Genomic DNA, 26265 nt, shown 5'->3' on the forward strand with positions numbered 1-26265 from the left:
ACCCGCTGTGGAATCCCTCGCTTCAACCAATTACCCGCTGTGGAACCCTTCGCCTCCACCAATTACCCGCTGTGGAACCCTTCGCCTCCACCAATTACCCGCTGTGGAATCCCTCGCTTCGACCAATTACCCGCTGTGGAATTCCTCGACCACTGTGTAATCCTTTGCCATGAACCATTACCCACTGAGTAGTCCTTTGCCTTGAACCACTACCAACTGAGTAATACTTTGCCTTGACCCTCTACACATTGAGTAATCCCTTACCTCAACCTATAACCTGCTTTGGAACCCCTTGCCTCGACGCATTACCCGCTGTGGAGTCCCTCGCCTCCACCAATTACCTGCTGTGGAATTCCTCGTTTACGGAGTACTCCTTTTCCTTGATCCTCTACCCACTGAGTAATCCCTTGCCTTAACCGATAACCAGCTATGGAATCCCTCCACTCGACCTATTACCCCCTGTGGAACCCCTTACCTCGACCTGTCACCAGCTGTAGAACCCCTCGCCCCATTGCCAGCTGTGGAACCCCTCGCCTTGACCCATTACCTGCTGTGGTACCTAGACCCGTTCGTTACTCACTGTGCATCACCTCGCCTCCACATATTACCTTGACCCATTACCCACAGTGCAATCCCTCTGCCCATTACGTAATCCCTTGCCTCAAGCCACCGAGTAATCCTTTGCCCTGACCCATTCCCCACTGTGTAACCTCTTTCTTCCACCCATTACCCACTGAGTAATCCCTCGACTCGACCCATTACGTAACTCGTCGCCTCAGGGGTCCTGTTTGATGATCCTTGATTTGAACTCCAGTGTGAAATAAGCAAGGCCAAAGTGTCACCCACCTGCCTTAAAAAAAAAAAACCCTTACGTTTCAAAGCCCTCTGAATTCAACATCAGTCAGCAGCTGTGCATCACCAGCACACCATTAGGTCTCGTAGTGCGTACTGTGCAAAGAACTAAACTTCCCCTATCACACAACTCGGCTTTACTCAGTTTCAGGATCTCAGAAGGATGAAACGCCGAGTCGATCGTACCAGGATGCATCGCGGTTACCAGCAGGGCGAAAACAGATTTGAGCAGCGATTGATTAACTCACTGAGCTATCCTCCTGGCTGACCAGGAGGTGGTTCCATAAATTTACCACCATCTCTAAGAGGACATTACTTTTTACCTTTTAAATTCTTCCTATGTAACAACAAGGGCCCTTGTAGGCATTTTTTATATTAAAAGGTGCAGCAGTTCAGCTAAACCTTTATAGGTGATTCTGCTCTCTAAAAAGGGCTGTAGTAGGCATTTATGTTCATTTAAATGTCAGCCAGGGGGATGACTCAGTAAGTTAAAGACTCGCTGCTGAAATCTGCTGGACCCTGCAGGTCACAGGTTGGGGTGCTGTGTGTGATTAAATTAGGTCATTTTCAGGGGTCGGAGATGAGAAGAACTAGCACAAATTGCCATTATTAAAGTAAGTCTGTGAGTGCTTTGCACCTTTTCTGGTTTCCCCTTGGCCTTGGTGCAGTTCTCGGTTGTAAGGCACTGCGCTCGCTATGACACAGAATGCGGAAAAAAGTGCGTGATGAGGAGGGACACACAGGCGGGTCACAAAATATTGTGGTAACGTTTACGAATTTACGCAGCAACAATAGAGAAATTATGCGGCGTAATTCAGAACATTTTGTGATTATACTAAATTATTTTGCCATTTCTGACCAGCCACACTTAGCTGAGTTCCTTCTACTGCGTCGCTGTGTTTTTGGTAACTTTTTATTCCTTTGAACTCCAAGCATATTTTTTTATTACATCGGAAAATTATACATCAGATGATAGATTGTGTGGCAAATGCGGCAGATCCACAATGATGTAGAAAACGCTGCGGCCGCAGCGGTCCCGCTCGTAGGTGGAGCGGAGGGGCGGGGATACTCACAGGCAGAGAACACGTCAAAGATGGGGTCTTTGCAGAAGGACTTGAAGCGCCACGTGACGGACACATCCTTCGCCTCGACGGAGGTGCTGAAGTCACACTTAAGGACGACGGACGAGAAGAGGAGGGTGTAGCGCTCTCGGTCCTGCACCGACACCTGTATCGAGAGGCTCCCTGTGACGAGAGGAGAGGGGGTGAGAACACTGAAACAACCTGCATACGTCTAGTGCAGAGGTCTGCAAAGTTTTTTTGTTCTAAGCACCCCCAAATACAATGTTTTGAAGTCAGGGACGCCCCTCCAAGCCTTCTTGGCAAGGACTGAGGGGGGGCAGGGCCGAGCACAGGGGGCGTGGCTTATGAGATCATTTCAGGGAGACATTTTCTACGCTGTATAATCAACAATAAATGTGAGACTTATAAAAGGGCAAAGCCATGTAACAAAAACATAAATTAAACAAAAATATCTGCTCCCCATAACAGGTGTTGTGAGCCTGTCACACACTTCAGCCCCAACGCAACTGAATCTGCTGTAGTAATAACTGTGACTCCCAGTAACAAGACCTCTCCTTCAATTACATTACACAAGGTCAGATTTCTTTTAAGGCTCAGGTGAATTAAGTGATTTACCAAGAAATAACAATGTTGAGCAAATGCTGGGGCTCGAACCTGGTTCCCCAGTTCCAAAGTCAGCAGCGCTCACCATTTGGCCACATTTCCTCGGCTTTCAAAAAAAAAAAAAAAAAAAGCTCTGATGTGTTGCGCACCTTATTGTAGTAAAGGTGCCCTAGGCTCTAATGCTACCAAAGAAAATGAGCCCGCTATACCCTTTTATTTATTTTTTCAAAGAAAGACATAACTGAAATGCAGTGGGCTCCTAGGACTCTGGAACCCCGGTGCCACTGCACCTGCTTCACCGACGACAGTAACTGCCTTACCATGTGTCCTCCGCCCCTTGCTAAAAACACGAGCTCCTATTTTGCCCCATCCCAGTCACTTCCATCTCTCGATGGTCAAAGTAAGGTGCTTTCTCTGCTTCAACTTTCCACACTCCTGGACCATTACTCAGAGGCCCAAAGCAAATCTGCCGGAGCAAGTGGCCACTGGGCCATCATGCAAATCAGGAAGAACAGTAACACAGACATGGGGTTTAGCTGCCCCCCACTCCATAACACTGGGGCCTGGTGCCACAGCACCGGTCGCACCATCATACCTACGGCTCCACAGGGCGGGCTGTCTGCACTGCCAACTTCACTGCACCATCACTGCTAGGCCTGAGGCACAAAGCAGGCTTTACGCCCCTTTGTGTACAACAAAAAATATGATCTCTGCTCCTCGAAAGGTAAATCCGTGCAGCTGGTTAATCACCAAATATAAAGAGTGCTTGGGAGCCAGTATAGGCTTTAACTGGTAGAGTTAAGTGGAGCTCCACTGTGATAAATATGTATTCTTCTTGAGCGGTAATGTGATGGGATTGCCAGGTGAGTATGTCTTTTTGATAGACAGGTATAAAAATGTGGTGAAGTATACTCTGATTACTAATATGCATATAGATAAAACAATGACTGACATTCACAGTGCTTTTTGCTATGGACTGGGACTTTGAAGCTCTATAAATACACAATACACAGTTGCTATTTCCCACTGCGCAACAAGGATGACTGTCTGTGACTGTCTTGTCACACACAGCGACTCTGCAGTGAACGCACTAGCCAAATGAGATTTGACGACCTAAAATTGTACATCTCCTACCGGTTTAACGTGCACTTATTTTTCATTTTATATGTGCTACAAGTGAAAGAAGGGACAGAATATGTTGATCTTTTCAGCCACTTGCTGGCCCTGCCCCCATGGCTTTCAGGATCGCAGTCCACACACTGTGAATGAAACTAGCCTGTAAGTGCGCCAAATAAACAAAATGGCACTTTCAGGCATCTTAATTTACAAGTAGTTGAAGCTGCATTAGCGCCCCCCTGGGAATGCACTCATGGGCCCCGAGGGGACGTGCCCCACAGTTTGAAGACATCTGATCTAGTGTCTGAATTACACAATGTGAAACCAAAAACAAGGGATTAATCCCGTCTTCTCCACATTGTGTGATCCTGGGCAATTGTTTTTATTGCCCTCTACCTCCTCCTTCTTCATTAAGACACATGAGCACCTTGAAATTCAGAATGTGCGCTGTACGAAGCCTTCTATGTTTGATTTAAAAACTGCAATGTTGTTCATGCATAAAAGAACCCCAGGCCTCCCACGGAGTACACATAACAACTGACTTGCCTCCTAGTTCACTGTTCACATTGTTGTCAGGGTGGGCGGAATGAATATTTCAAAATTCATATTTGAAAACTATCACTGAAAAAAAAAAAAAACTTCTCAATGCACTGATATGATCTGATGCACTAAGGTAAAACAGTTCTGCGTGTTTTTAATGAAATTTACCTTTTGAATTTAGAACGGAGTTCATCATACCGTTGTAATTTTGCCTCAAGGTGTCTTCAACAGCCTTCAATAACAAAGGTATTTCAGAAGTTGAGGTGCAGGACACCCTTTTTACTTCCTTTCTTTAACTTCAATTAGCCTTTAAATAAATACTTGCCCATTTATTTAGTGTTAGTACTGAGCCGAGTAAACAGCAACACAGCGCTGCTGCTGACTAGGGGGCCGCATGTAAATGTCAGGAGGGCCGCATGCGGTCCCCGGGCCGTACTTTGAGTATCACTGGTTTAAACCACTGTCCCTTTAAACTAGCAGTGTTCTATAATTTACATATTTACCAATAACTCTCCCCATGCTCATACCAGCAGGCATCGCCTTGCACTGCTCACTTGTCATGTGCCATGTGGCTTCAGGGGTGACCTGCTGGTACCAGCCACAGGTGAGCTGTGAAATGTGTCATTGCGTCCAATTAGTGCTAAGTTACAATTAGAAAACAACATATAAATGCCATCATCTAAACGTTCACTTCACAGTTCAGATTGATGATGTTTTGACTGGTTTAATTGGGAATTGCTTTTTGGCTCATCCCGAAAAAACATCGACAGCAAATCTTTTTTGCAGAAATGAGTGCATGGAGATGAACAGTTCACCACTGAGAAAAACAGCATCACCTTAGCCCCCGGCATGGGCAATCCCAGCACATGGGAACATAACTTGGACATCTCAGAGGGCAACTGGTACTTTAGCTAAGACACTGCAATCAACTCTTGGCACAGGCATCTACACTACCTCATCCTTTTTACTGCTGTGAATACCTCTTGTACGTTTAGTTTTACGTAATGCACTATCATGTTGTATTCTCCACCTCAGTAATTACTTTTAGTAGTGTTTGTTCATCTGAAACCTCCTGTAACTTCCATATAATGAAGTACTTCTCCTGTAAAAAACTCTAGCACCTTTGGGTAATGTCAGCTGCATAAATCTGCATAAATAAATAAACAGGTGAGTTTGCTTGGGAGGCCATTACATCCCGCTGCCGAGGGCTATACCGGTTGTTAAAGGCCATCTCCCTCTGTATCGCCCTTTTAACAACCGTGCAGCCTTGGCACATTTCACCCACTGAGGTTCAAATAGTTTTATTTAAAATTCGAGAGGCTGACAAACATTGGGCTGTTGGAGCAGAAGGCCTGTACCAGCCATTATTGGCCCGCAGCCGCTCCACTGACTTCAATGGAGCTCTCGACATTCAATGTTTTAGTATCATCTCTTCCACCCACAATGTCCACGCCTCTTGAAGCTGCTTTTCCAATCCAGGGCTTTGAAATGGACTCGGTAGTAGTTATTCGACTCACCGTGTTTACTCACACCACCTTATGTCTCCATTTTGCCGTAACACTTCCAACTATTATATGTTTAAGACTCAATGAGCAAACACAAGAAAATGAGACGGGTCTCAAGATTCCCTATTGCGGGTGTAGCCATGCAAGTTTGTCCCCCGTAGTCTTCTTTTTTTACCCAGATGTCAGTGTTCCAGCAGAACTACACCAAGACGTCTGTGAAACACAGGAGGCTGACCCGACCACTCAACCCAAGGGTTTGTACAGTTCACTTATTGATAGTAAAGCACGTTACCTACCCATGAAAGTTTGGATATACACCAAGAGCGTGATTTAGATGGTAAGAGAAAATCCTGTCATTGGGATAGGAAGCAATAAATTCTCTGTTGGACGATATCCCTCCAGTTGTGGATCACGTGGTGGAGTTCCCCCGGCCATCAGGATAGCACGGTGCAGGTAATTCTGCTGGCACATCCTCAACCAAGATTAATATGGCAACTCCATCACAAGAAGATGGAGTTTACATTCCACCCCACTCTCAATCGGGTCCCTCATCTCTTTGAAACACTATAAATTTATTGTGCAGTTAATCAAATTCATTAAATTAAAATGTACAATCTCCTATGAACACGTTACAAAGATTAAATCCACGTAACTCCATACAACAAACACACAGAACCACTTTTTACAAGGTACAAAAGCCTTTAATCCATATAGCTGTAATCATGCAACATATTCAGCTTCTCTGGCAGAAGTGGCATTCTGATCACACTTCTTCTAATCACAGTAAACACAAACTAGTGCTCAATCGCCTATCATCCGTCTCGATTGAAGGTTGAAAATTCAATAAATTCTTCATGATCACATATTCAAAAAAGTTGGACACGCTGCAGAATTTTGCATAGAAAAGGTGTAGGAAGCTGGCCTGGTGTGTGGTGAGCACCTATGGTGTGATCACCTTATACCAGGTACAGGTATCCCCTATTAATGAGGTGTAGTCAGTGTCTAGGAAGCCAGGGCTCTCTAGAAGTAGCTGTGGATGAGCAGCCAAGACTTATCTAGGACACATGCAAAGCTCATGCAATGCCAATTTAGTCACACAGCACTCACACACATGAAAGAACCACACAGTGTTACAGAAATAAAGGTACTTTATTATGGTAACACAATACCAAGATACTACAAAAGGCAATACCCCAACTGGAAGTAAGTAAACACACTATTATGTACACATTAGGATTCAGTGATTAGCATGTAAGGTACTAGGAAAGCAGTGAAAACAATAGAAGGTACTGAAGGCCATAGGGGAGGACCAAACCATATACTAAGAAAGTGGAATGCGAAAGTCGGGCCTCACCCAAGAAAGTGGAATCTGTAGAGGGGAGCTGGAGGAACTAGGAAACCCAAAAGGTAAGTGCCAGAGTGCCCCCCAGCGACCAGGAGAAAATAGATAAGTACCTGGTTCTCCCCAAACCCACCAAAAGGACTTCAGAATAGGATAATGCAGGACCCAGACAAGACTGCAAGAAACCAAAAGTGGATCCTGGAAGAGGAAGACCTGTGAAGGGAGTGGAACAAATCCAGTTCACCTGGGAGTGTCCGGTGGTGGCAGGAGCCACTACCCACCTGTCTGTGGATGCAGGACCAGGTTGACGGTGGACAAAGACAGTCAGCAGTGCAGCCCTGGTGCAGCTGAAGAGTTCCGGAAGTGATGCAGTCAACAGCCCACGCCAGAAGAAGGACTGCAGTTGGTCAATATTGTGGAAAATCCACCAACAAGTCTTGGTAAAGGCAAATGTGGCTGGAGAAGAAATGCTAAACTGCCGGGGACCACCAAGGTCCAGGGGGACTCAACCCACTGAAGGGAGTCCTGGGTAACGCTTAGCAGCGAGGAGAGTCACAGGAAGAGGAGGCAGCCCCCACAGGTGACCCACAGGCAGCAAGCACAGGGGTCACGGTGAGGCCCACGCAGCACACCTAGAAAGGAGTCCCACGTCACTAGAGAAGCATGCAGAGGGCTGTGCGTCACATGGAAGAGTGCTGGGGGGTGGGGCTACATGGAGACCAGAGATACATTGGAGGAAAAGCCAACAAGCTTTGGTAGCTGCAAGAGACGCGGTGCACGGGGGTACTGTCCTGCGTGGAGAGGCAAGGAGGGCTTACCGTCTTCCAAGTTGGACAGCTGGTAGAGAGGACCAAGGGGACCACTCCAGATCTCCATCCAGGATGCAGGATCCACACAGCTCTGAGGAGAGGAGATCCACACGTCCAGTCGTCGTTGCAGAGTGTGTCTGCAGATGTAGGGGAGTGATTCCTTCACTCCTATGGAGATTCCTTTTTGTGCAGACTGAAGACTTATCGCCCTCAGAGGATGCACAGCTGGGGAAATGTTGCAGTTGGTGGAAGGAGCCGTGGAAACAATGTTGCAAGCAGAGTCATCGCTGTGGATGCAGATTGTCGGTTCCTGGAGGGTCCTCCTGCAGTTCCAGTGGCCAGAAGGTGAAGTATGCATTGCAGAGGAATCCTGCTGCAATCTTGCATGTCGAATCTGAGGACCCACCCAAGAGGGAAACCCTAAATAGCTCTGGAAGGGGGATTGGTCACCTAGCAGGGTGACCACCTATCAGGAGGTGGCTGTGATATCACCTGCCTGTCCTGGCCACTCAGAGGCTCCCAGAGGCCTACGCCCATCTTGGATTCAAGATGGCGGAATCAAGTGGCCACCTGGAGGAGCTCTGGGCACCACCCCTGGGGTGGTGATGGAGAGGGGAGTGGTTACCCCCTTTTCCATTGTCCAGTTTCGCAACAGAGCAGGGACCAGGAGTCCCTGGACTGGTGCAAACCGGTTTATGCAAGGAGGGCACCAAATGTGCCCTTCAAAGCATACCAGTGGCTTGAGGAGGCTACCCGTCCCAAGCCATGTAACATCTATTTCCAAAGGTAGAGGGTGTTGCATCCCTTTTTCAAAGAAAATCCTTTGTTCTGCCTTCCTGGGCTTGAGCTGGTCAAGCAGCAGGAGGGCAGAAACCTGTCTGTAGGATGGCAGCAGCGCTGGCTGCCCGGGAAAACCCTGCAAACTGGTAGTAGCAAAGCTAGGGGTCCTCTAAGGAGCCATCAGAGTGCATGGAATCATACAACCAATACTGGCAACAGTATTGGGGTATGATTGTGACATGTTTGATACCAAACATGCCCAGGTTCAGAGTTACCATCATGTTGCTGGACACAGGTGCTGACCTGTGTCCGGTAAACGGGTATAATGGCTTCCCCGCACTTACGAAGTCCAGGAAAATGGAGCTGGAGTTCGTAGGGGCATCTCAGCTCATGCAGGGGTGCCCTCACACACAAGTACCCGCACCCTGCCCTTCGGGCTAGGAGGGCCTCCCATGAGGGTCACTTACAGTGATCTGGTGCAGTGACCTGAAGTGAAAGGGTGCATGCACCTTTTCATGCAGGCTGCAATGGCAGGCCTGCAGACACATTTTCCCTGGGCCCAATGGGTGGCATAATACATGCTGCAGCCCATGGGTAACCCCTGGTGCCCCAATGCCCTGGGTACCATATACTAGGGAGTTACATGGGGGAACCAGTATGCCAAATGTGGGGTTGTGTGAAGTCCCAAGCAACCAAATTTAGAAGGAGAGAGCACAGTCACTGGGGTCCTGGTTAGCAGGATCCCAGTGAACAGTCAAAACACACTGGCAGCAGGCAAAAAGTGGGGGTAACCATGCCAAAAAGAGGGTACTTTCCTACAAAAGGTTACTGACATCAAGAAAACAAATTTCATTTGTCAGTGTATTAGCTCATATTTTACACTGCCTAACCACCGGGCGAAGATACAGTCAAACGTGGAAAGAGTAGGTGCCCTGCAATCCCTGTGCAAAACTAGCATAATCTACAGCAATAGGAACATTCTTTGTAGCAAAAGACTGGGAATGACTCCAGAAGCATGGCAGCAGACATAGAATACCTGAATTAATCTGCAAATGAATAGTATCTATGCAGCCCAAAATGAGGGCGACAATGGTGGCCAACAGCCAAGGACTACTTATTTGGCGGTTACTTAAAAAACTTCATCAAAAATATCTATGAACAAAGGACCTCATTATGTTAGCCGTTTTGGATCAAATGTAAAACTTGTATTATTCGGTATGTGGTGCATCGTGTCATATTTAGCAACTGGCATAATCGTTGCAAGATCTTGACTCAACCACTAAACAGAGATTTCCAAAAACTTCAGACAGACAGGGGCTGTAAGAGAATGCTCCCTCTGTATTTGCACTACTACTCAGCAGTGGAGAGCATGCCCTACTTCCTGATGTCCACAAACTTTTAAGAGAGGCTGAACAGAGTATACAACACTCACTCAGCAATAGTCACTCTCCATCAGATGCAATATCAAAACCGTCATAGCTTCATGAACGTTCCTTGATCGCCTCTCAGCTCTAATGTTTTTGTATAGATCTTACAGATTCAGTATTGAGAAGTCTGTAAACCTCTCTAGTACATCAGCCAATGACTCACAGCCTACCTGGGCTTTCCTCTTTTTGTTGGCTCCAATCCACACGCACCACCATCTGCTCACGTGGTTTAATTACTCTTTTAGAGCCTACGCTCGATGTGCACTCCAACGGAGAGAGGGGAACAAACTCTGCAAGACTTTTCTACTTGGAGAGGATAAAGATCAATATGAGCAACTGTGCAAAATTAGCAATAAGTTTCTTGTCTTTTGCTTTTACAGATACCATTGTTATTTAATATCCCTGTGTGTCCAGGCCCCTTTTGGGGATAGGAGGTTTAAGGTCTTGGTTGCTTGTGTTTTAGTTCAGAGAGGATCTGGCTTGGCAGTTTGGGCTGGACTGTTCCTATTGGAGCCGGGTCAAGACTGAGTTGCATATGGCTTGGTCTAATCGGAGGAGGCATGCTGGGCAAAAGAACAATGGGCTGAAATGCTACCTGAGCAATTGCCAGTGGTTAGACGTGCTGCAAGCATTCTCCCATCACCTTTTGTGTGTTTGATGTAACACCCTAAGTGCCCAAGGGTATGCCCAGACAGGGTTCCGTGCTCACTGTGCCACTGTAATCAAGCTACAGCCCACTGAAGAGTCCAAATCAGGACAAAAACAATCTTGGGTTGCTTGTTTTCTGGTTCAGATGGGACCTGGCTTGCCAGTTTGGGCAGGTCTGTTCCCACTGGCGCAGGAACAAGTGATTTCCATATGGCTAAGTCTAATCTGAGGTGGCATGTCGGGCAAAAAGAATGATGGGCTGGAAAGCTACCCCGAGTGAATGCCAGTGGTTTAGACTTGTTGCAAGTATTCTATCATCACCTTTTGTGTGTTCGAGGTAAAAGGTCTAACCATGAATAACAGATCCCATGAACATCTTCTAGCGTTCCAACAATCAGACTAGCCAGTCTGCACCTTACCACCTTTCATGTAAAAGTTAATTAATTAAATGAGTGATTTGCTTTGGAACTTTAGGAACACTCACAAACATGTATATCCTGGGCATGCCCAAATTCCAATCCAACACCTTTCAAACCTGGAAATGGTCTGAGGTTTAGTTTAGCCAGGATGGGAAGGCAAAGAGATTTTTCCACTGGGAAAATTTCATCCCTCCCCCTGGAGAAAAAAAGCGTGCACCTGCAAGGGGAGCTCTATACCTCCTATGCTGGTTTCTAAACTATGTAGAAATCTGCGCAGTGATAACAGGTGTTGTAGAGTGATTTACAGGAATTCACAAGACTAGTAAAGACATAAAGCAAGTTTCCACATACCCTGCAGATGGATACTGCCTTTCCACCTGCCTAGTAACATACTCCTAGTTTAATGAGCGGAGTCAATAATGATTTGCTTTAGCTCTATAATGGCACAATGGGTGAAAAATGATGGGTTGGATTGCTACCCTGATCAATTGCTGGTGGATAAACTGTTTGCAAGCATTCTTCCCATCACCTTTTGTGTGTTGGATGTAACACCTTAAGTGGCCATGGCTCTGCCCAGATGTGGGTCTTGTTAGCTGTGCCACAGGACTCAAGCTATACCTCACTGATAAAGCCAATTAAGGCAGCTACCAGTCTGGGATTGTCCTTCGGTATTCACTATGCCCTGCTGGCTATTGTTATTGTCAAATATCTATCTCCAACACCAACAATTGGAAAACAATTGATTCGTATGCACTCCAGGAGAGTTTTATTGCTTCTATTCAAGAAAAGTGTAAGAAGACACCACCAACGCGTTTCAACCTCTCGGTCTTGATCACAGTTTACAAAAAAGCCTTCCCGTGAGTCTCTATTTATAGGTCGTTTTCCTACCACCACCCAAGTGCATTATGGGACATGTAGACCCCTATAAAAACGTATAACAATTACAACATAATCAGAATTCACTAAACTTCACTATTACTACTAAACATCAAAATAGAAGTTGACCTGAGGTGGACCTGTGTATGGTGTGTGTGTGTGTGTGTGTGTGTGTGTATATATATATATATATATATAAAATAAAGTTGGTTCTATGTCAAGATGGGTACTTGTACAAGAGTCAGTAAGACAGCACAGAGAGTTAAACACTCGCTGCTAAGATGTGTGTTCATAGCTTTTCAATCCTGTAAAGGTTGACTGAGATATTTGCATACCCATTCTTCGGAGAACCTTAGAATGAACAACAAATACAATATGGTACCAACTGAAAACGCTAATTTTTCAACACATACCGTGAAGGTGCTATATAAATAGCAGGTGATTATTACTGTCAGATCCAATGGCACGTCATGATGGTGAATAGACCAGTCCCTACCATTAATTTAGTCTGTGGGACAAAATTCTAAAGGACGAATTTTAAGTGGCCAATAATTCTGTTTGCATATTCTGGTGACATTTACCTAGTGACACAATGGTTCCATTGTCATCTTTTATGCCCACTGTGTTCTAATTACATGTTTTCTCCTAACACAATGTTCCCATCCTGAGGCATTATTTGTTAAGCCACAATAATGCTGATGGCCATTGCCGTTCTTTGCACAGTCATTCCAAGGGATACATTTACTACTAGCCAGGTAATGCAGTCATTTTATGGTTTTGGGTAGTTCAGATAATTAAAATCCATAGCTAAATAGACACACACACCATGAAATACCCTCTTAACAACACAACCATATATATTTAAATTTTAAAAATTACACACCAAATCGTACGCAAATACTATTAAATGACTTTATGCTGGAAGATCTCAAACAAGTGTGTATGTACAAATATTGCAGAACAAATTAGAGACATAACTGTCTTTCTGCACAGTTCGTAAGCAGAGCCTGTCACAAATAGCATCTCTATAGTCAATGTAATGTTGCAAGTCAACATGTAAATGGCCGAGTGTGCTTAGAAGGACTGAAGTATGAACGGTGCAGTAGATTTGAGGAGTACGCCGTCCCTTCCCGCACATTGTTTGCAAAGGACACTATCTCTTTTAGGCGCATTCAAATGTGCAATAAACTTATTTGATTGGCAACATTTTATTGCAATCATTTCTGCTGAAAACAGATTGATTTTATTAGCTGCAATAATTGTGTAATAATGATAGCAATGTCGTCTTGCTGCACTGCTAGCTCTAAACTCAAGGCAGAAAATGTGTCCTGCAGGCCTTAGAGCACAGGGACTATGATCCATGGGTGCTGTCGAAAGAACAGAGCTTGTTTTTGTTTTTTGGAGCCCTCGATTCTCAGTTTTTCCAAAATGGATCTTGTTTTTACCAATAGCCTTATAACTGAGTATTCTTAAAATGCACCATTTGATTGAGATTATACCTAAAAACCAGTGATGTGCACTGTCCTTTTTTAGCAAGAGCATTAAAACGCGTAAAGTCACTTTTATACTGTGTTTACGGCAGTACGCCAATTTGGAAATCCATCATATAAGACAACGGAAATAAGTCTTGGAAAAAACAAATGAGCCCACTTTGTGGAAAGGGCTAAATGAGATTCCAGGTTTGCAGGGACCTCTCAGCACCAGCACGGTTTCAGGTTTGAGGAGTGTGTGGTGACTGCATCCAAGGGTTTGCACTTTGCACACTCAGCTGGTCATCTGGGTCAATCGCACTTCTGTCTTCCTCCAGTGTGGTTTCCACCAGGATTCGTACAATAGTTTCTTCACTTCGAGGCTGTTCCCAGGTCAGGTCAGACCTCAGAACCTGGAAACAACCTCCTCTCCTCTTGGCCTCCTTCCCGGCCACTTCAACGAGACACTGATCCACGGTCTCCACCCAGGAGACTGCTGGGCTCACTCCCAGAATGAAGCCTGTAGTGAGCGAAAGGGCGAGGAGGGAGGTCTGTGGAAAACAGGCAGGAGATGGGAGAGTGAAGCCTGTGGTAAGCGGATGGGAGAAGGCAGAGGGAAGCCTGTAATAAGTAGACAGGAGAAAGCAGAGTGGAGTCTGTAATAAGTGGACAGGTGAAAGCAGAGTGAAGCCTGTAATAAGCGCACAGGTGAAAGCAGAGTGAAACCTGTAATAAGCGGACAGGAGAAAGCAGAGTGGAGTCTGTAATAAGTGGACAGGAAAAAGCAGAGTGAAGCCTGTAATAAGCGGACAGGTGAAAGCAGAGTGAAGCCTGTAATAAGCGCACAGGTGAAAGCAGAGTGAGGCCTGTAATAAGTAGACAGGAGAAAGAAGAGTGGAGTCTGTAATAAGCGGGCAGGTGAAAGTAGAGTGAAGCCTGTAATAAGCGGACAGGTGAAAGCACAGTGAAGCCTGTAATAAGCGCACAGGTGAAAGCAGAGTGAATCCTGTAATAAGCGCACAGGTGAAAGCAGAGTGAAGCCTGTAGTAAGCGGACAGGAGAAAGCAGAGTGAAGCCTGTAATAAGCGGACAGGAGAAAGCAGAGTGAAGCCTGTAATAAGTAGACAGGAGAAAGCAGAGTGGAGTCTGTAATAAGCGGACAGGTGAAAGTAGAGTGAAGCCTGTAATAAGCGGACAGGTGAAAGCACAGGGAAGCCTGTAATAAGCGCACAGGTGAAAGCAGAGTGAAGCCTGTAGTAAGCGGACAGGAGAAAGCACAGAGAAGCCTGTAATAAGCGCACAGGTGAAAGCAGAGTGAAGCCTGTAGTAAGCGGACAGGAGAAAGCACAGAGAAGCCTGTAATAAGCGCACAGGTGAAAGCAGAGTGAAGCCTGTAATAAGTAAACAGGAGAAAGCAGAGTGGAGTCTGTAATAAGTGGACAGGAGAAAGCAGGCTGAAGCCTGTAATAGGCGCACAGGTGAAAGCAGAGTGAACCCTGTAATAAGTGCACAGGTGAAAGCAGAGTAAAGCCTGTAATAAGTAGACAGGAGAAAGCAGAGTGGAGTCTGTAATAAGTGGATAGGAGAAAGCAGGGTGGAGCCTGTAATAAGCGTACAGGTGAAAGCAGGGTGGAGCCTGTAATAAGCACACAGGTGAAAGCAGAGTGAAGCCTGTAGTAAGCGGACAGGAGAAAGCACAGAGAAGCCTGTAATAAGCGCACAGGTGAAAGCAGAGTGAAGCCTGTAGTAAGCGGACAGGAGAAAGCACAGAGAAGCCTGTAATAAGCGCACAGGTGAAAGCAGAGTGAAGCCTGTAGTAAGCGGACAGGAGAAAGCACAGAGAAGCCTGTAATAAGCGCACAGGAGAAAGCAGAGTGGAGTCTGTAATAAGTGGACAGGAGAAAGTAGGCTGAAGCCTGTAATAGGCGCACAGGTGAAAGCAGAGTGAACCCTGTAATAAGTGCACAGGTGAAAGCAGAGTAAAGCCTGTAATAAGTAGACAGGAGAAAGCAGAGTGGAGTCTGTAATAAGTGGATAGGAGAAAGCAGGGTGGAGCCTGTAATAAGCGCACAGGTGAAAGCAGAGTGAAGCCTGTAATAAGCACACAGGTGAAAGCAGAGTGAAGCCTGTAATAAGTAGACAGGAGAAAGCAGAGTGGAGTCTGTAATAAGCAGACAGGAGAAAGCAGGGTGAAGCCTGTAATAAGCGCACAGGTGAAAGCACAGTGAAGCCTGTAATAAGCGCACAGGTGAAAGCACAGTGAAGCCTGTAATAAGCGCACAGGTGAAAGCAGAGTGGAGCCTGTAATAAGCGCACAGGTGAAAGCAGAGTGAAGCCTGTAATAAGCGCACAGGTGAAAGCAGAGTGAAGCCTGTAATAAGCGGACAGGAGAAAGCAAAGTGAAGCCTGTAATAAGCGGACAGGAGAAAGCACAGTGAAGCCTGTAATAAGCGGACAGGAGAAAGCAGAGTGAAGCCTGTAATAAGGGCACAGGTGAAAGCAGAGTGAAGCCTGTAATAAGCGCACAGGTGAATGCAGAGTGAAGCCTGTAATAAGCGCACAGGTGAAAGCAGAGTGAAGCCTGTAGTAAGGGGCAGAAGATGGCAGTGACGCCTGTACTGAGCGGATGGGAGAAGCCCGGTGCGGCATAGCTCATAGAGTTGTGTAGCTGGTTCACACTTCACAGCCGGCAGGCTTCCACTTCCCTGAGGCCTTGGCACACATTTGTGTTCTTGTGGTTCGCAAATCGCAGGAGCATTCGCCACGAGTGAGACATAACAGTGCCTGCAGGCTGCCTAGACAACAAACGCAGGAGGTGCCCCTGCATTTTGTTAGAATCAAAACAAGGCTGCGAGAGATAAAAAAAATTGTTGGGAGGGAAATAATCAGAAAAAGTCTATCGCTGCCATGATCTGAGTGGAGTGCAGGTGGGTGGGTTGGTCAGGGCCACAAATGCCCCAGGAAGAGGAGCGCCCTGACCGGGCCGGGATCCACGCTGGACTAGCGGGCACCCCATCCCGTCATCAGTAGGGACACAACGCAAAATGCAGACAACACCGGAGGTAGTGGCTCATGCGTGTTTGTGTGTACGCGTCTGTGCATTCTATATACTGACAGGAAATAAACTGCCATGCTCTCAAGCCTGCGACCTGGAGCATCCCTGCCCGAACTGCATTCCCTGGTGCGGTCTTAAACTGCAATCCAACAGCTGCTCCCCAGGGCTCGTCAAACGCTCCCCTCTCTTCAGCTCGTCATGTTGGATTAATATCACAGCAAACAAAACGCTCAAACATTGCGGTTTCCACTTATCACGCGAGAACATGATTGAATAACAATGCGCTAACCGATAGCAGCAAGAGGTCAGTCAGATTAGCTTCCCAAGCAAACATGGCGGCCTGGGGCCTCCTGGGCCACGCGGCAGTGATGGCGGTGCCAAAACCCACCCCAGCCACTGACCACCAGCCACAGCCAGTGGGGCGCAGAGGAGGCCAGCCCGCTGCAGCTGCTCCCGCAAGCCCCCAGGAGGCCGCGCGCAACAGTCCTGCCCCCTTCTGATGCCGGCGCAATCCAGTCAGGAAGGCCCTCGGGAACGACCCAGGAGGGACGATTATTACTCTTGAAATGCTCTGCTGGGAAAACTCAAAAACATTGACAGGCAGGGCAGATGTTTGCTGCTGGCTTGTCGGTCGCTTAGCGCCAGCTCCTCTTGTCCCTGGAATGACAAGTCTGGAAAAACTCCTAAGGATGGGTTGAGGCGACATCTCAAGCGTCTGAAGACAATTACGTGAACATCCGTGCGGAAGTGCGCCCTGCAATGAGAGTCTGTGGTAAAGGATGAACTCAGTGCGCGACTCGCACCCATCATCTCACGTTTCACAGCCCAGATATCAGGTTTGTGCTGTAAACAACTGTGTGCAACCAGATCTAATCAAGACTGTGGCCCTCATTAGGAGTTAGACGGGCGGAAAAGGCTGCCCGCCAAACTCCCGCAGATCAGGAGACCGCCAGTGCGATCTCCTTCCCGCTGGCCCCATTATGAGACACAGTGCCCCCCCCCACCACTCCCCGCTGGCCCGGCAGGAAACGCACAACAACATTGACGACGGCTCATAATACGGCCGGCGGCAATGTTGTTGTGCGTCTGGTGTATCAGCACCTGTGGTGAAAATCACTGTAAAGCAGACAATAATTTGCACAACTGGGCTGGCCTGGGGGCTCCCCCACTGCCCATGCCAAATACCTGAGCAGTGCAGCCCTCCCCCCCTCCCAGGCCCCTCCGGCACCCTGTCTCCGCCAGCATTTACATGGCAGTAAAAACGCAATGTAAACACCGGTGAAGAGAGGGGTCGTTATCCCCAGGGCAGCGCTGTCCTGGCGGATTGGACCACCGGCACCGCCAGCCCATCTGGTAGCCGAAAAGTGCTGGTGCCGGGGGTCTGACCGTGGTGCTTTCGCCACAGTCATAATGCCGCAGTCAGACCGCCGCTTTGATGGCGGTCTAACCATGACGGTCTTGTGACCGCCAGGGTTATAATGAAGCCCTGTGTCTCCATATGTAAAGACTTTCAGTGCGACTCAAACGTGTTCATGACCAGCCTGAATCAGTCCTCCATCTGCAGGGAAGACCTCTGGTGTGATATATTTACTATCATGTGCCTGCACTATCACTTAGATCATGGGTACTCACAAACTTTTTCTCGGGGGCCAAAATTGCAGTATGGTTTGCGGCCTAGGGCCGCACTGAAGTGACAGCGGGGGGCGGGGCTTAGAGGGGGCGGGGCTTAGAGGGGGAACAACCACCCCACCGCCTTTTTCAAAACAATGCTAAACAATGCTGTATTTTGAATCCAGGTATAACTACAAACCTACAAAGGGGACATTTTGAAAAACATTTTTATTATCAGACAATAGTAATCTTAGGAGGCATGGCATGGTAATTCTTGTGAACAGGATATTCAGCACAGGCCCAATGCAGCACAGTTTTCTCTGAGTCTGGAAAATAGGTATGTCAAAGGAAGACATACTACGAACTTATTTTGCACTTCATGTCTCTTATTAGTGTTCTGTAATCTGGTATTAGGTCTGAAACGGCAAGCCTTAAGAGCTGATCCAGATGTAAGTCTGTTAGCTTATTTCTGAATTTACTCTTCAAAAGTCCCATTGTGGAAAACGAACTTTCGCAAACATATGTTGACCCGAACATACAAATTATTTTCTGGGCCACTGTAAAAAGAACAGGAAATTTGTCAGAAGGCACAGTGTTCCAGAATTCTTCTGGTGCCTGCCCCAAAAAAGATGCTTCAAGAGCTGAGTTATGCTGCATGTCTATCAGCTCCATTTGTGCTTGCGGTCTTTTCACGCCAATAAGTTCAACAGCATCAAGATTTCGTGCACTCACCATCCAGGGGTTTTCAACCAGCCTGAATAGGGGGGTGAGGGTTCTGAATTGAGAAAATCGCCTTTTGATCTCCCCAGAAATTTCCTCAAGACATGCACCAAGATTTAGCGTTGGCAGCATTTCTTGTGCATTTGGAAACCTCTGAGTCACAGCCAACAGTTTTGGAAAGTGGGTGAAGTCAGCAACATCCAGTTGTTCTTTGAATAGCACAAGCTTACTTTCAAATGAGTAAATACCATTCATCATGGACCACACAAGCTGTTGTTTGCCTTGCAGCATCAAATTAAGAGCATTGAAGTGTGCAAATAGATCTGAAAGAAAATGGAGCATTAAAAGCCATTTCACATCCTTTAGTTCTGGGAATGTTTGACCTCTGCTGTTTGTAAAGTGTTCAATTTCAGGAAGCAAAGCAATGAACCGCTCCAGAACTTTCCCTTTGCTTAGCCATCGCACTTCAGTGTGCATCAAGAGGTCTGTATATTCAGCTTCAGAATCCTGCAGCATAGCCTTAAAAAGTCTATGGTTAAGGGCTTTGGCACGAATAAAATTAACAATTTTCACTGCAAGTTTTAGGACGTTATTCAGTTCTCCATGCTTTATTTTTGCACACAGAACTTCCTGATGAATAATGCAGTGGTAGTCTATTACAGGCTGTCCAGTGAGCTTCTTTTTAAGCAAAGATAGAAAGCCTCTGTCATGGCCTACCATAGCAGGCGCGCCATCTGTTGTGATGCTAACAAGACTGTCCAGTGGTATGTGATGTGTTTCGAAGTAGTTGCAGATACTGTCCAGAATATCTTCTCCTCTTGTGTGCCCGTGCAGTGGTAGAAGGCACAGGAGCTCTTCTTTGGGATGAAGTGATTGGTCCAAATACTTCACCCAAACTAATAACTGGGCCACATCGCCTATATCTGTGGACTCATCCATGGCAATGCTGAAGAACGGTGACTCTCTGACAGCTTTGATCACCTGCTCCTGGATATTTTCACCCATTGCCTCTATTCTGCGTGCACAAGTGGAATCCGATAGCTGTAAGGCACCAATTTCTTTTAAAATGCTGGATTTGTTGCTATAGTTCTCAAACAAAATTTCAGCTGCTGAAAGGAAACATTTCTTCACCAGCTCTGCCTCCGTGAATGGCTTCTTATGTTTGGCAAGCAGGTAGCATATTTTGAATGATGCTTCTGTAACAGCCTCAGATTCCTTCATTTGGCAAAGGAAGAGCTTCTGCTGGGAAAAAAAAGTGTTTGCTTTAACGATACTACTTTTGCTGAACGCAGTTGTGAGTGCAATGGGAAGTTCTTACTATAACTTGCGTGTCGAGTTTTGTAGTGCCATTCCAGGTTATATCTCTTAAGAACATTTACTTTCTCTTTGCAAAGCAAACAGGTAGCTTTCTCCTTTGGCCATTCAACAAACAAGTACTCTTCTTCCCATGCTGCCTGGAATGATCTGTGTTCACTCTGTATGGATCTGGGTCGTTTGCAAGGCTTGGTAACTGGACTGTAGGCCATTGGTCTCAGCAAGTTTGTGCAATGATTTTCAAGGGTCAGGAATCAGATTTTCCCCTCACAGCCAAAGGACCGACACCACTTCACGACCGACAACACTTCACGAGCGACCAATGGACCGACACCGCCTCACGTCCAATGGACCAACACTGCGTCTCGTTACAGACCTCTGTGCACAACACCAAAGTAATATAAAGTGATGTGTAAAAGGGAACAAAGCATACCGTGATCTAACAATTGGCAACACACATGCTGGCCTTTGCCGATTCCCAGAGGACCATGTTATAAAAAGTATTTTTTGCAATTATGCTTGCAACCTGCTAGGAATACTAGAGTGATAATGAGGCCAATGAATGGTATACGGGCCTCTTTTTAGAAACTGTTTTTTTTCAGCATGCTGGGTCACACAGCAATAGAAATCAACTGTGCGCGAAATGCCAGGGGCCAGATAAAAAAAAGTGTATTATTGTAAGACATTTTCAACAGCCCTGGCTCTAGTAGTATATTCCTACACTAATCACAAGAGCCAAATGGGAATGTTCCAGAGTATATCCCTATCCTAATCACAAGAGACATTTAATTAGATGCAGCAGCCATTTATCATCCGCACCCCTGGGAGGAGGAGTAAGCTGAAGGTGTTTGCCCATCACACAAAGTGTACCCCACTGGACACTTCACAAATGGTTTGATTTATATTGGGATTGTCATCTGATTTTTGGTAGTTTTCATGGGTGCTCTCACCCCTACCCCAGTAACACACACTGCGCCATCTGCACACAGCGCCATCTGCTCCCACCCCTACCCCAGTAACACACACAGCGCCATCTGCACACTGCGCCATCTGCTCCCACCCCTACCCCAGTAACACACACAGCGCCATCTGCACACTGCGCCATCTGCTCCCACCCCTACCCCAGTAACACACACAGCGCCATCTGCACACTGCGCCATCTGCTCCCACCCCTACCCCAGTAACACACACAGCGCCATCTGCTCTCACCCCTACCCCAGTAACACACACTGCGCCATCTGCACACTGCGCCATCTGCTCCCACCCCTACCCCAGTAACACACACAGCGCCATCTGCACACTGCGCCATCTGCTCCCACCCCTACCCCAGTAACACACACAGCGCCATCTGCACACAGCGCCATCTGCTCCCACCCCTACCCCAGTAACACACACAGCGCCATCTGCACACTGCGCCATCTGCTCCCACCCGTACCCCAGTAACACACACAGCGCCATCTGCACACTGCGCCATCTGCTCCCACCCCTACCCCAGTAACACACACAGCGCCATCTGCACACTGCGCCATCTGCTCCCACCCCTACCCCAGTAACACACACAGCGCCATCTGCTCTCACCCCTACCCCAGTAACACACACTGCGCCATCTGCACACAGCGCCATCTGCTCTCACCCCTACCCCAGTAACACACACTGCGCCATCTGCACACTGCGCCATCTGCTCCCACCCCTACCCCAGTAACACACAGCGCCATCTGCACACTGCGCCATCTGCTCCCACCCCTACCCCAGTAACACACACAGCGCCATCTGCACACTGCGCCATCTGCTCCCACCCCTACCCCAGTAACACACACAGCGCCATCTGCTCCCACCCCTACCCCAGTAACACACACAGTGCCATCTGCACACTGCGCCATCTGCTCCCACCCCTACCCCAGTAACACACACAGCGCCATCTGCACACTGCGCCATCTGCTCCCACCCCTACCCAGTAACACACACAGCGCCATCTGCTCTCACCCCTACCCCAGTAACACACACTGTGCCATCTGCACACTGCGCCATCTGCTCCCACCCCTACCCAAGTAACACACACAGCGCCATCTGCACACTGCGCCATCTGCTCCCACCCCTACCCCAGTAACACACACAGCGCCATCTGCACACTGCGCCATCTGCTCCCACCCCTACCCCAGTAACACACACAGCGCCATCTGCACACTGTGCCATCTGCTCCCACCCCTACCCCAGTAACACACACAGCGCCATCTGCACACTGCGCCATCTGCTCCCACCCCTACCCCAGTAACACACACAGCGCCATCTGCACACAGCGGCATCTGCTCTCACCCCTACCCCAGTAACACAAACAGCGCCATCTGCACACTGCGCCATCTGCTCCCACCCCTACCCCAGTAACACACACAGCGCCATCTGCACACATCGCCATCTGCTCCCACCCCTACCCCAGTAACACACACAGCGCCATCTGCACACACACAGCGCACACACACAGCGCAATCTGCTCTCACGCCTACCCCAGTAACACACACTACATTAAAAACAAATAAATAAATAACCAAAGAGCCTTACCTGACACAAAGCACTGTAAAGATGCCACAAATGTGGAACAGCAGGCAGGCAGGCGGGCAGCAGACGTGGAGCCGGTGACAGGAAGCAGACGACAAAGCCCCGTAAAAGTTAGCTGCAGGCGCTGACTTTTATGGGGCTTTGGCTTCCAGGATCGTCAGGGTAATGCCATAAACAATGGCCGCCGTACGTAAACATAGAGGAGGGCCGCGGGAGCATGCGCAAGGAAGCCACTGTTGCGCATGCTCCCGCGGCCCTCTTCTATGTTTACATACTGCTGCCATTATGATATGGCGTTTGGTGTGCGTCTCGCGGGCCGCCAAGCTAGGTCCGTGGGGCTGCTGGCGGCCCGCGGGCCGTACTTTGAGTACCGTTGACTTAGATTATTTCTCCTCTGTTGTCTCTACTTCCCAGTTCCTTGTCCACCCATTGTTCATGGTACCATGTCATCACAGATGGGTTTTCTGCTGTTCGCTGGGCTTGACACATCTTCAGTTTAGTGTACATCCACTCATAGTATACTTATGCAATTTATCAAATTAGATGCATCACATCCAGATAAAGCCCGGTTCACTTTCTTAACCCTGACTGGGGCAAGTTGCTACAAGCCAAATCAGATTCATAGAAATAAATGTAGCTGTGTGATATTTTGTGGCTGGGTCCACCTAAGTCTATCCATAGGCAGCCAAAAACCTTAAATGGTTACTCAGAATCAAAAATGTTAAAAACACCCTTCGAAAGCCTAAGAGGCACTGAAAAGTGAATATTAAAAAACATTAGATCAGAGGTCTGGTGGAAAATTCAAAGAATTCTTAGCACTTGCTACAACAAATTTCGCCATGGGTAGAGCTCAACAGACAGAGCACCTGTCCGCCTGCAAAGACATATTCTGGGCTTCCTAAGAGCTAATATGGACTTAAAGCCCACCTATTAGTTACCACTGGCTTGTTTTATTGTCATTCTTGTTTGCTTGCTTTCTAGTTGACATCTTTCCTTGTTTTAACTTGTCCATCTTGTGTTTGTTCCTGCTGTGAAGCTTTGCCTTTTACCATCTGTACTTCTACTGCTCACTTGTTTCCTTTTTGTTTAAGCTCTCCATGAGACTGAATATATTTTCCATATGTCTCCTTTGTGTACTTTTTCCTCCCCCCACGTTTCTCTCTTACCCATGTGCCCCCCCACCCCAACTCGTGTTCCTCTCTCTTACGTGCTTCTCACGCCCCAACCCCAACTTCAGGTTGCTCTTTCACTGTGTTTCTTCCTTTGCCTAGGTTCTCTCCCTTATGCTCATTATCCTGCCTGCCGTATTGTTTTTTGCCCTGTCCGCCATGTTTTTCAACCAACCTCTCCGCAACCTGCTCCTCTATTTTAAACTGAAAAAAAAATAAACATTGGTGCTGCATTTGAAACAAGCATTAGCAAAGCCAATAGGTCTTGCTTATACAAGAGCTATTGCCTTTGGCAATGTTTTTTGTCATGTTGTATACCACGGTCGTAGACTGGATTTGTTGGAGTACAGTGTTGTGGATTGGAGTAGGGAAGGTAGTGTGTCGTAGAGGGGAGTAGAGCTCAGTGGTTCAGTGCCAGAGAGTGTCAGGATGGAGAGGCACAGAGCAGAGAGGCACAGAGCGGAGAAGCACAGAGCGGAGAAGCACAGAGCGGAGAAGCACAGTGGCGTAAAGCACAGTGGCGTAGAGCACAGTGGCGTAGAGCACAGTGGCGTAGAGCACAGTGGGGTGCAATAGGTTGGAGTGGATTGAGGTAGTGAGGTGGACTGTACTGGAGTAGATGAGGCTTGACTGGATTGGGGTAGAATGATTTGGATTGAGTCGGTGTACTGGATGGGGTAGACTGTATTGGAGTGCAGTGGTCTGAAATGGGGTGAGGGTGTTGGACTGGGGTGGATTAGATTGGTACAGGGTGGATGGATTGGATTAGTAGGACTGGAGTGGGGTGGACTGGATTAGAGTAGGGTGGCTTGGAGTGGGGAGATTAGATTTGGACTGGAGGAGGTGAATTGGACTGGACAATGGGGTGGATTGGATTGAAGTGGGGTGGGGTGGGGTGGATTGGATTAGGATGGGGTGGATTGGGATCGGGGTGAGGTAGATGGGAATGACTGGAGTGGGTGGATTGTTTTGGAATGAAGAGGGGCACATTAGAGTGGAGCAGATTGTTTTGAATTGGAGTAGGGCAGACTGGAGTGAAGTTAACTGTTTTGGATTGGTTGGAGTGAGGCAGATTGTTTTGGATTGGAGTGGGGCAGATTGTTTTGGATTGAAGTGGGGCAGATTGTTTTGCACTGGAATGGGGCGAGCTGGAGTGGGGCTGGTGGGGAGGGAGGATTGGAGTGTGATGTATTAGAGTGGATTGGATTGAAGTGAGTGGTTTGGATTGGAATGGGGTGGATTGGATTGAGTAGGGTGGATTGGTGTAGTGAGAGGAGGGGCAGACTAGCATGAATTGGAGTGGGGCAGATTGGAGTGGGGCTAATGGGGGAATAATCCACAATTATGTGTTAAAGCATAATTTCAGAAATTATACATAAAAAAGTAACAAGGTCCCTTTGCAATATTTAGAGCAAGATAATCCTAATCTTTTGAGACCTGCAAACACAAGTAAAAGAAAACACAAGTGCAAAGTGAAAAAAAAGAAGGCTCAGCAAAATAAAGGAAAGTTAACTAAAGAAAATAAATCTTTGTAATTTTGTTTGTCCTGCTAGGGATGTTTTTGCCAGGCACACACCTTCTGTTTGCAGGGCACTAAAACTTAAAAAAAACAAAAGAGAACCTTAATCACGTAGGGAGCAGCAAACGGGCATTGATTAAGATGAATCAATCAGTGCTTGGTCTCTGCTCCACAGAAAGGAAAGGAAATGATGCTTGGCCTGCAGTGACTAATTAAGAGGCTGTGAAGAAGAGTGCCACGCAAGCCAACAAATGGTAAACAACGGTGGGGGCTCCAAGCCTGATTGTCAACAACAGTGTCACGCAAGTGAGACGCATGTGCTAGTGCATGCTCTCGCAGGCTTAACCCTAAAAAGTACTTTTGAGCTACTTTTTTAAAAACATTTATCAACTGGTATTGGATCAATAAATAAAAAGAAAGCCTCATGCCATTTCAAAATGAAGCGGCCACTGTGTTATAGGTTTAAAAAAAAAAAAAAAAAAATGTTTTAAGTCATCCTGCACAGCAGTTGCAATTCTGAAAGGCATGGCAAAAAACATTGGCAAATAAAATAGGTCTCTTAGTCGCAATCTTGTTTTCTAGTGCTATAAATGAAAAAAAAATTACTTTTACCCAGGGCCAATGGAATTATGCGATTGTGCGGCTGCGGCGTAGTTCACATAAATATAGATTTGCACATAATATATAATCTAGTGCATAATCTGTAGATTTTACTAAAAAAAAATTCTAGTTCACAAACAAGTTACCAAAAATGCAGTGACGCGTGCTATGCAGTGGAAGGCTCTGTGCAAAGGTTAACTGGTCATCTTTCTGTTGCTTGTTTCTATATATTAGTCAAACAGGTACTAATGAGGTT

The 26265-nt window shown here is 47.0% G+C and overlaps 1 protein-coding gene across 3 annotated transcripts in view; it reads right to left on the minus strand.

Annotated features, from left to right (window-relative positions):
* The window catches only part of ILDR1 (immunoglobulin like domain containing receptor 1), a 163462-nt gene that overhangs the window by 78757 nt on the left and 58440 nt on the right, over nt 1-26265 (minus strand). For all 3 annotated transcript variants that reach the window (XM_069202733.1, XM_069202730.1, XM_069202731.1), the window contains one exon: nt 1926-2096. In XM_069202733.1, the coding sequence (XP_069058834.1) occupies nt 1926-2096 (171 nt within the window). The remainder of the gene's footprint in view (nt 1-1925; nt 2097-26265) is intronic.

The sequence above is a fragment of the Pleurodeles waltl genome, chromosome 8 (assembly GCF_031143425.1).
Source record: "Pleurodeles waltl isolate 20211129_DDA chromosome 8, aPleWal1.hap1.20221129, whole genome shotgun sequence".
Lineage (NCBI taxonomy): Eukaryota > Metazoa > Chordata > Amphibia > Caudata > Salamandridae > Pleurodeles > Pleurodeles waltl.